Source organism: Lutjanus erythropterus, chromosome 9 (assembly GCF_056507025.1).
Source record: "Lutjanus erythropterus isolate fLutEry1 chromosome 9, fLutEry1.hap2, whole genome shotgun sequence".
NCBI classification, from domain to species: Eukaryota; Metazoa; Chordata; class Actinopteri; order Lutjaniformes; family Lutjanidae; genus Lutjanus; species Lutjanus erythropterus.
Genome location: NC_139325.1, coordinates 14,901,748 through 14,913,338, shown reverse-complemented (window position 1 = coordinate 14,913,338; position 11,591 = coordinate 14,901,748). Strand labels below are relative to the sequence as shown.

General features: G+C 37.5%; 1 protein-coding gene across 1 annotated transcript; it reads right to left on the bottom strand.

The window, feature by feature from the left end:
- Positions 1-859: 859 nt before the first annotated feature.
- On the bottom strand, positions 860-10,768 carry cmc1 (C-x(9)-C motif containing 1). The gene is made up of 4 exons (XM_084725636.1): positions 10,656-10,768; positions 9,152-9,244; positions 1,839-1,929; positions 860-1,624 (listed from the first exon to the last, which is right to left on the bottom strand). Exons 1-4 carry the CDS (start codon positions 10,672-10,674, stop codon positions 1,504-1,506), a joined length of 324 nt encoding a protein of 107 aa, XP_084581762.1. The 5' UTR covers positions 10,675-10,768; the 3' UTR covers positions 860-1,503.
- Between the last annotated feature and the right edge of the window lie 823 nt (positions 10,769-11,591).

The window sequence follows — 11,591 nt, the reverse complement described above, 5'->3', positions numbered from 1 at the left end:
CTGATCTGAGTCACAATGCTAAAAATTGAAGACCTTGGGGTTTTGAAATCTTGCAGACAAGTCATTAGGGTTTAACAAATGCCATTTGCCATTGCTTAAAAGCTAGAAAGATGTCAACCTGCAATTTCACACTGTACATTTAAGTCCTGCACTGCCTTGTTTACAATTAACTGCAATATTGATGTTTCAGTAACCTTAAATATAAGGCAGTCAACCTCAGACACTTGCCTTGTGAACATCTGTAGTCAAGTCAGCCTGTCACCAAAAAGATAAGAACAACTTATTAAAAGAACTACGAGATAACTATACCTTTATATGCAACACTGATACCCCATCACAGTAACCCATTGACACTTGTACTCACAGTGTACCATCTCTGATCCTTAGAAGTACAGATATAGAATAAAAAGTATAAGACATGGCCTGAACAGCCTGCCTCATGGAAGCACAATGACAACATGAAAAGGTAAAGTTCTTATAATGAAACAGAAATTCAACCAAAATTTATTTTTCACATTTTAAATTATTTTTCATGATTCTTCAAAAATCCTTATTAATTTAAAAAGAAGCTCCAGACTGCTGTGTGTGGTCTGGTTGGAAGGCTGATGGTCAACACACTCAATATCAAAATATAAAAAGAAAACTACTTAAAACTACTTAAAGCTAGTAAGTGACTAAAATTTAGAAAAAAGCTTTAAAAGTTTAAAAAATGATGGACATTTTTCAACAGTAAACCTCAACCATTTATGTCATTCAAGTTTGAATACCTGGAACAAAATGCATTCATGTTTCATCTAATTTGTCACAGAAATACACTTTGCTTCTGTTTTTTTTTTTTATTTACAATATCACATTTCATTGCATATGTCAAATAATCACATATTCACTGCTTGGTCTTCCCTGCACTGTACAAGTGTCTTTGAATGTTGATATACGCTTTCTAATACAGAAGATTTACCAAGTAGACCCAGGCAAAGACAACAAGCCAGACTGATCGTGAACACTTGTGCTGTCATTTCATGTATGATATAAACATACTACCAAGTGTTCAGCAAGATCCCTCAATTTATGACTGCACACCGCCGAGGTGAAGTGCTGCATTCTAGCAGAATGGTACCTCAAATGAGGTGACCATGCTCAGATCTTTCTGTATTTTTAATCATTCTATAAGCTCATTGGTAAATGTAATATAAATCCAGCTGATTCGATTAGGAAGAATAGTCATTCTGGCCATCAGATGGAGAACATTTTGCAAATATACAGAACATAAAAAATAGGCATTATTTTGATTACAAACCATTCTTGCACACTAAAGTCATTTCAGTCATTACTTCCACATATTTAAATAGAACACACAGACTTGTGCCTCTATGAGTAATGAACTCTGCCAGATGTCATTATATCTTGGGTGTGCAGGGCTTGCTGGACTGGTTTCAGCCACAGCTTCACACTCCACACATTGACCGAGACAGGAGCAAAGTTGTTTGTTTGTCATATACTTCATTACATGCTAGTTGGGAGTTTTTGTTTCCTGTTCTTTGCGGGGACCCCCGTCTTCTCAAACTCCATTTTCTCTCTGATGTACTCCTGCTTACACTCATCGAAGAATGCAGGGTCCTTATAGCTGTTGGATGACAGAAGGTACAATGTTTATTTTACACAATTAATGTAGCCTGCATGACTTTTACTTTGATGCTGATTATATGGCTTTGAGACTACTGAGACTGAGGCAACATTTGAGAGGGTCAGTGTGGGCAGCAGTGGGTAAGCCCATGTAAAAGATATTGGAGGGATACACCTTACTGTGTGTGTTGCAGAAAAATCTGAAAAATACTCACTGTATTGTCAGGCATTCTTTCAGTGCAGCATTCTCCTCTCGACACTTAAACACCATAAAGAAACCAGATTCTTTACAGCAGTGGTTGAAGGCTGGAAAGAGATGGAGAAGGAAGGAAGCAGAGAGAGGGCAAAATTAGCAGAAAAAGAGGAACAGGCTCAACAAGTACAGTAGCTCAAACATAAATGTATTTATAAAACTTGCTTCACATCTATTATCATTCTACCTTTCACCTATTATTATTTGATCCTAGAGTACAAGCACAGGCAAAAAAAAACAAAACAAAACATAGCAACAGGCAAACCAAGATAGTCTTCACCATGGCACTCCACTACAATAAGGAACCTGGTTACATGTTGCGCTGACATGCCAAACTTAAACCCATATTTTCTTGTTCACACAAAGATCAAACTTAACTGCACTGGCCACTGCGTGGTTTTATCTGTGGTCTCCCAGTCCCCACACTGACTCTGCAACAGTCAGCCAACCATCTGCAAATACAAGTACATCTGTGGCCCAGAGAATTGGCCTAAATAGGGTCTGTTTCATTCCACTCAGGTTAACCACTCCTTAGATGTGCGTTGTGGTTGTATATTTTGCTTGCAACTCCAAGGGACTTTATGATCACAGTTTAATTTTTGACAAGCTATCCTATGCTGGTGGCATGTGCTTCGTCATCATCAACATGCTCAACATCAGGCTGAGTTAGCCATGATGAGTATTGCCTTGAGTGTCTGGGTATACGTCACCTTGGAGAAACCCTGTTGACCCATGTATTAACTACGGCTATGCTGAGGGTGGCTCAGAAATTTCTCCTCAGGAGCTCTGTAACTCTGAACTGAACTGGAGAAGGTGCAGTGTTGCACACTGAGGAAGACACGCCATGTAGTGCTGGCTATGACTGGACTATATCACACCAGCTGCTCACCCTGTGTGCAACACGTTTTTTACAAATGTGTCCTGATGTTCCACCTTTTGAAGTTTAACCACTGCCTGCTTTTTTGGATAATCTGAGATGCTGCAGAGCAGATCCATGGGCATCAGCTCGTAATGGTAGGGATGTGAACACCCTGGCACAACCAGCGCCCCCTCAGGGCACATGCTGAGGGTCTGGTGCTTGCCGTTACCTCTTGCCAGTTCCTGGCCAAGAGGTCTCCTTTTTGCATTCCCTTCATTCTTGTCCTGCAGGCCTTGGGCAGATCACCCTTTGAGCCTATGGGAGGGGTGATCCTAATGAATATGTCAGTGAAAACTGCTTCTTCTTGCGGTTATGCCAACCTAGGGTGTGAGTTAACTCTACACACTTTCTATTAGTCTTATGTGCTTTTGGTGGTTGGCAGATGGTTTTGGGGTGACACTGAGGTCAGGCCACAGAAATGGAGGGAATACCATCCTTCCTGTTTTGACCTGAGGTGGAGGTGGCGAACTTGTTGTGTCCTGTTTGGATATTGCGGCTACAGCAGTTTGCTACAGCAGAAAGAACAGGAGACAAGCACAGTCTAAACAAAGGCTCTCCCTCCAGGTTATTGAAACAATCAAGCCGACCTATGAGGCAGCAGGTACACCTGCCCCCTAAAATGTTATCTGTCTTTTGTGTGGCCATCCCGGGCACAAATGAGAGGGGTGCCACTATTGGAGATGTGGGCAGAAACATGCTGGACAACACCTTGCACTTTTTCAAGGTTTTATCACCTTAATGATGCTTCTAGATCCATGCTCAGCTATTGTACTATTGGCTTCTGCCGTTGACCAGTAGGTCTGAAATTAAGAAACGCCAACTGCCAAGTGCAAAAGTGGGAAATATTGCAGTATAAAGCACAAAGCTACAAACTATGATAACAACATAACAGGAAGGCTATCCCATTCGTTTCCTCCACAACATAAAAAAGAGCACTGCCCTGTTAACCGACTGCAACTGAGGTTGCAGAAACAGTCTGAGATGGCAGAGGGATTTTATTTTGTGTGGTATGTAAAATGCTCTAAGTAAATAACAAAATAATCAAAATAAAAACTGAGCTGATATTTAACTTATTTTTTCTCAAATAAATTTATTTTTTTGTTATTAAAGAGAGAGTAAAGTCCAATACAATAGTACAATTGAGTACCTAATTCCAGGTATTGGTACTTCATCAGTTCAAATGTGAACAGCACCCAACTTTGGTTATTATATATGTATGATGTGCCATACAAAAAGGCTGTATATATACATTTTATATTTTGGCTGGCTTAAAAAAAAACAAAAACAAAAAAGTTTTAATCTACCAGACATTTGGCTGGTGAGCTAAAAAGTTAATTTTGAAACCTGGGTAGGTCTCTGTTCCTCTGCCACTACTGGTATGAATATCCACTTTGCTTACTGCCAATAGCAGTTGGGGAGGATGAAAAATAAAGGAAGTTATGTAGTTAACTATGGATCTGTAAATTCCTGGATGACTGCCAGACGCTTTGCACCTTTATGGCAAAAGATTCTGAGAGGCAGAATGTAGTTTTAAAAATGGCATTTATTTCTGGGACGTGCATGTAGTCTACACGTCATGCACCTGTCTTTTATGGTTAAGACAAGGCCAAGGGCCAAAGGATTTCATCATATTGTGACTTTTAGAAAACCCCTTATAACCTTACAAACCATGTTTATAAAGCACAAAGCAAACTTAGTTAAAAACAATGAACATACAAAACACCTGATATGGTCCAAATCCAACTTTACAAATGTTTGCCTAACCTTTGTTACATGTCAGTCCCATCTGACCCATCCAAGTCACTGACCTCTATATAGACAGCAATCAAATGCAAAAAAATCTATATAACTGGAACATAACATGTAAAACAAGGTGAACACTAAGTATGATGATTGTCAAGTAAGATACACATGAAAAGCCCTTCCACAAAGCTCCATCGATGACACTGTTCCCTGGCTAGCGGTGTATTCCAGATTTAATGTGCAAGGTCCTCGTTGTAAACAAGGTGTTGAACACTCCGAGTCTTCACCTTGTTAGCAAGCTCTTTCTCAAGGATTTAATTAAAAACACTGCCCTCCCATGTCCCCTTCCAAACAACTGACATCATAATTACCATTATCAGTGGCATCAGTATGGTTATCACACAGACACTTTCATCAGGATGCAGATGTGGAAAAAAAAACAACTGCAAAACCAATTTAGAGAACCAGAACAGTGCGACTAATCTAATCAGCAAATGCCTCATCCCTGTCCCATGATACCAATAGAGGCTGTAGAAAGTTGCCTTTATGATCACAGCTACACCACAAGCCAAATCTATAAGGCTAGCTATATGTCAGAGGAAGCAGTTCTCAAGAAAGGTGTAATACCACCTTCACTTTAAGCTGTGCCATTTTTAAAGATGCAGAAGTGTAGTTTGGCAGTTAGTAGAAAGCAGAAGCAAGGGGCTTGAACGATTCGGGACACTCTGACCTTTAGTGGAAGATGTGATATGTAAACTTCTCACACATATTTAGCTATAAAAGAAAAAAATATGAACAGATTTACAGTAAAATTTGTGTATTTCTGAAAAAGGAAATTAATTCATCATGAAAGAGTAACTATGCCGACTATTTCAAGTGAGAGTTGTTTTCCATCTATGTTTTGGATGTGGGGATCCAGATGCAGACCCTATATATTCAATTTACAGCCAAGAAGCTGCAAACCAGAGTACTGTAAAAAAACATGAACGGTAGTCAATGTCAAAGTGAAAGTGGCTGCTAATTGAGTATAGGTTGTTTGCATATTCAATTGTTTGATTCTGAAAGGCATGCGAGAGTACTGACATGAATCATCAATGCAATAGGAAAAATCACGTCAAGTAAAATGAAACTACAAAGATGTTGTGTACAGGTCAGTAGTAGGTTACCTGCCTGCTTCAACAACAAAGCCTATAAAATACAACCGTGGGGTGTTTAGATGCATATAGGCAGAGACAGATAACACAGGAAAAAACACATAGATTCTGTTTTTTTTTACGTTTCTTTGTAAAACATAATGAGACACACACGGGGACCCGGTACAGAAACAAACATACAAAATGAAATGATAGAGGGCGGACGTGAAGGTGTGAAAATGAGTGGGACGAGAAGCTAGTAATGTGAGGGGGGTTTCCACTACCCACACAGCCCCTGTCTGTCCCATCACCTCAGGCAGCATGTGCACTGACTCTCCGCGTGAGCAGTACACACGCTGGTTCATGCAGCCTGTCATCAGATTTCTAGAAACCACATAACCTAGTCATCATCTGGCTGATGTGTTGCTGCAGGAGACAGGGCACACATGAGCAAAGCTGCAGCCACCGTTTCAATGCAGCTCAAGCGACAACTGGAGTTATGCCAGTTTGTCTGCTCCCAAATTCAGATAAATTAAAAGGACCCATGAAGTGGGGGTTTATGGCAGTGGACAACACATTAGCTATAAAGAGTCAAAACATTACAGGACAGGAAAACAGAGTGAGAAGAAAGTCCACTGAAGGAAGATATCAAATAAACCTCCATACTAAGAAATGCAGTGTTACAGATTAATATCTACTGTCTACATTACTACACAAAAACTATGTAGATATAACAACATCAGCTAAAACGTTACTTGTTATAATTTCTACCATTTCAAAAAAGGGTTGCAATGTTAAATGCCTTAAGAATCCATCTTTTCTGCTCTCAAAATTCTGCTCAAAAAAATTTTCATGGGTGCAGACACAAAGTTTAGGCTGGGATTAAAATAACATACATCAATGCCTGGTGTCGTATTATTGAATCGTTCTGTGGTCACACATAGCCAGACGAAAAGTGTTGTGAACAGGTGAGAAAGTAAACCATAAATAAGGAAACCTAATCCTTTTGTTCATTTTACCTGAAAAAAAAGGGTTTTCTCATGAATTTCAAGGAATTTCATTTTTATGGCCTTGCGAAAGTCTACACAAAGTAGAAAGTCTACATAAGTCTGGAGGTAAAATACAGACCATAAACTAAACTACACTGGTGGGTATCCTATTGTGAAGCTTAACTGTAATAAGAACTGAATATTATTAGGTAAATATTTTAAATCAGTATGAGGGACCTCAAAGACATGCAAACAAACTGAAACTACTGCTCACTCATGGTTATATAGGCTAAGACTTGATAGTAATGATCAATTTGTATTTTTTTTTCTTAAACTTTCATATTAATTCTTGGACTGAATTTGGGTTGTTTGTGGGGATACATTTTTCTAGATTAAATATGAAACACACCTTTGAAATTAAAGGATTCACACAGAGGGACTTCATTAAATTGAATTTTAAAATGTATAACAGATTTCTATTTGGGGGAGCAATAAGGAGACTGGAAAAAAGAAGAATAGTACTTTATGACCTTTGCTCCTCTAGATAAAGTACAGGTATGCCAGTACTGCGGTTTGTGTGCAATCCTTTTTCTATAGCACTTATATGACAGGATAGACTAAAACCTTTAGTGTCCTCTGAGGTGCAATTTGTGGTACAGTACAGAATGTAGGCCTTTAGACACATTACACATGTAGACACATTAAAAGCAAATCAGACAAACAAAAGTAACACCACAACATACTAGGGCTGCCCCGTGAAAGTCGAAGATTAAAATAGTCAGTCAGAACCCTCCGTCGACTAAGATTCTTCTTAGTTGAGCTGCCTTTTTTTTGTCAGTATCAGTGTGTATTACAACAATGGGATAAAACAGAAAGAAGCTTCCCAAAATGCACAGGGATAAGGTTTCAATGAGGAATTATAAATATAAGGAATTTATTAGTTAGTTAGTTAGCTTTTTTTTTTTTTAAAGATCCATGTGGCAATACACGCAGGTGGTTAACTGGTGAGAGCCGAAGAAACAAATGATTGGTAAACAAGTTTCAACTCTTGCTTTTTAGTTGCAGCATTGAACACAGAGCAATGCAACAGCATGACAAGCAGTAAACATTACAGTGGCAGCAGAGACTCTCAGCAGTGCACGGAGGGACTTTATATGTGAACTATGCGCAGGAGGATGCACACTTTTACTTTCTCTGACTCTGTGGAAATTTGATGTTGTCACATCACAGATGACGAAGAAAGGCATTTAAAAAATGAGTCTTAGTGGTAAAACATGTAGGCTGATATGAGGGTTTAGTGAAGTGCTGAATTGAAAAAAGGAACAAACTGTCAAAATCCGATTCGACCAACAACATTTTGAGTCAAGTGCAGCCCTAGAACAAACACCCTGTTGCCAGTTTATTCTGTATGCCTAGCTAAAACAAATGCAGTTTAACAAACCTTTTTTGCAGCAGCCATATTGATATTAAACAGTAGAGTAAACACAGGTGTTACCAATAATACTAATTAAGGTCCAGTTACAATGAGGTCACACAGAGTCAGCATGCTGCTATTGGGTATGTTGGCTCACTGGAAAGGCTCTGCAACACTAAATGGAATAGGACCTTGATTGGTATCATTGGTAGCACCTGTGTTTGCCTAGTATTTCATATCAATATGGCTGCTGTGAGACAGGGCTGTTTAACAGACAAAACTGGCCTTTTCCACAGCAGACATTAACAGTAACAGTAGCTCTGTTCTTGTTCATGTGTCCCAGTAAGCCATGACAGTGTGACAGTGAGCCATCATGCAAAATGCCAGTACCCTGAAACTAAAGTAACTAAATGGAATTCTATTATATACTATATTTTTTATATATGCTTTTCCTTCTGTGGCATGACTTCCTTTAAGGAAGAAGAAACATCACTCAATATAACTTCATTGTGGTCATACAATAAAATTCCTTTTCTTTCCTTTTAGCACAGATCCACAGATTAATGCATGCATGCCATCGTACTGAAGACCAAATATATTTGTGAATGCCTGTCATTGCTCAGTATAGATTAATATCTACTGACCTTTTCCCACAGCAGATATTTAAACCTTTTCAGAAGGAAAAGCACAGGTGTTATGGTTTACTTCTATTAAAACATTCCAGAGAGACTGAAAGCAAAAAAAAAAAAAAACAAAGACCGGGAGCTGACACCACTAAATTGAATAAAGGCATTACCAACATTATCAAGTACATCTAACAGATCAAAATATCTACTATGAAAAAGGTACTTTTATGCATAAAAGCACAATGTCAATTAATAATACAATTATGGACTTAAAAGACAGACATACAAATTTCTGTACAAAAACATGACAGAAACTATAAAATAATTTCAAGACAAGACTGGCTGTAGTCCTGCCTTTCTAAACTAGTTTTGATGAGTACTGTGTTGACCTTTGTAGGAATAGAGGTGCTCTGTCAGTCACAGATACACAGACACACAAACACACACACACCTTCAACTTTCTCAGCACAGCGCTCCTTGGCTTTCTCCCTCATCATCTTGGGGATGAGGACATCTTTCTCCACATGCCTCAGTTGGATCTCCTCTGAGTAAGCAGGGGAAAAGAAAGACAGATCCACAGGTAAACTATCAGTACCAAGGTCAGCATCAACACTAGCCCCTGTTCATGCCTCTTACCTTAATTACAGTGGTGGTGTGTAACTATAAAGCAGAATATTTTTAAGTATATTTACACCAGTACTGTGCTTAAAAAGAAAATTTGAGGTACTTGTATTTTACTTGAGTCTTATCATGCTTTCTACTCCACCACATTTTAGAGAAAAATTGTGTACTTTTCCACTTCAATATTGTTATTTGACATCTTAAGTTTCTTCTCAGATTAAGCTCCTGGCACATATATAATCTGAAGAGCTCATAAAATATTGCGCTGTTAAAATTTATCTACCCAACAGTATATGCATGGTCAGCTGACATGATTGTCAGTTGACAGAATATTAATTGGCAAATATTCTATTAATATTTTAAGTCTTTTTTTATGCAAATATGTAAAAACAGCACAACTGCAAAATGAATTTTCTTGAAATTATTTATTTTTTAACATTGACATTTATACTATTGGACAAAACAATCATTGTGAAGGTGTCAGTTTTTACACAGGTGAATTTTTTTACAAACCAAACAATCAATGAATCAATGCAGAAAATAATCCCCAATATCACTTCATAATCAATGTCTTGTTTTGTCCACAAAACAAATAGTTCACTGTCAGTTTACTGTTAGAAGAAGAGTAAAGAAATCAGAAAATGTTCATATTCAAGAAGCTGAAATCGAGAATTGACTTTTTTTTTTTATTAAAAAAATGACTCAAAACGATAAACTGATTATCAGAATAGTTGACAATTAAATTAATAGTCTATTAATAATCGATTAATCATTGCAGCTCTATAATAATCATTAGTTAAACTGTTCACATTGGCTCCACCTCAACCCACTACAACAGTAGAACCCTGCTTCTACATTGATGCATGAGTTCTAATAACCTAATAATATATAACTGTGACAATCACAGGGGATATTTTTTCTGATTTGCAACAGATAATTTTTACAGTGTGACATTAGAAGTACGTTAACTTAAATAAACAACCTGACACTGGTTGTTTATGAGAGGCTGACAAGCTCATTATAGAGCTACATCATCACAGTTATTCCTTAATTGCGTTCATTCCGACAACCGAATGAATACAAAGTCAACGACCACTGAGGACGGTGGTGAAGTTTAATTTAGTGGACATATGAATAAGCATTTAATTTGTCTTTACGTAGATCTAGCCACTTCAGGTACTTAGCTAGCTGACGTTAGCTACACGAGTGAATATAATATGCTCGTGTTTCCTGAATGTACGGGGTTGAATAAAAGTGTTAGAAAAGAGCCACGTATGTTAACTTAGATACTGCGTGTCACGCCAAGCATTTAAGACAACAGAATAGTTTAATACCTGCATTAGCTGCCTCCATTGTAGTGGTGTCTCAAAACATTACAAAACCAGAGAGCCAATGTGACCTGCGTACGCTCAAAACACTTCCGCTGACGTATTAGGCAGCGTAAGAAACTACAAGTACCAGAATTACACACAGTCTGACAGTCCTGCAATAAACCGTTCCTCTGTGAAGCTCTAATAAACACCAGAGAAGTGGTGATTTAGCTCTACGGTCATGTGTGAAGTGCACTTTTAAAAGGAGTTTCTGATACCTTTGTTACATTTACAACAGACCCATAATAATAATAATTAAAATAAACACATAAATAGATAAACAGATAAACAGATAAATTGATAAATCGATACTACTACTACACCAACTACTACTACTACTACTACTACTACTACTACTACTACTAATAATAATAATAATAATAATAATAATAATAATAATAATAATTGCATTAGTATCAGAATTAGGTATTATTACTATTAATATTGTTGTGTTTCTAATATTATCAGTCTGTTTTCGGCTGTGTTCAATATTTTTCTGTTATTATTAGGGGTCCAAGCAGTCCCCTTTTTATTTTGCTTAATTTTTTTTAACATATTCCACAAAAATATTTAAGAATACACTTTTCCATATTTGAAAAATGGTATGTTTTTTGGAAGATTTGAATGATTAGATATCTTATTTGTTGTACTCTGGAGTTGTGTATTAAGTTCTCACCTTGTTTGCAACTGCCTTTGACTAATAGATGTTTTTTGGTGAGAGAAGTGTGTATGTATGTATATACGTAGGTACGTGTGTGTGTGGGGGGGGGGGTGTTGTATGTATGCATGTATGTATGTGTGTGTATATGTATGTATGTAAATATTTATACTTTTGTATACTTTTTTTATTTAACAACTCACTTAGACCCTATTTCCAGTTTCTTTTTTTTTTTTTTTGAA

Bases quoted from the DNA above. Each gene is read 5' to 3' on its own strand.
- cmc1 (XM_084725636.1), bottom strand. The intron at 1,930-9,151 runs GTGTGTGTGTGT...ATCTCTTTCCAG, and splicing joins CTGTGCTGAGAAAGTTGAAG to CCTTCAACCACTGCTGTAAA. The intron at 1,625-1,838 runs GTGAGTATTTTT...GTCATCCAACAG, and splicing joins AAAGAATGCCTGACAATACA to CTATAAGGACCCTGCATTCT.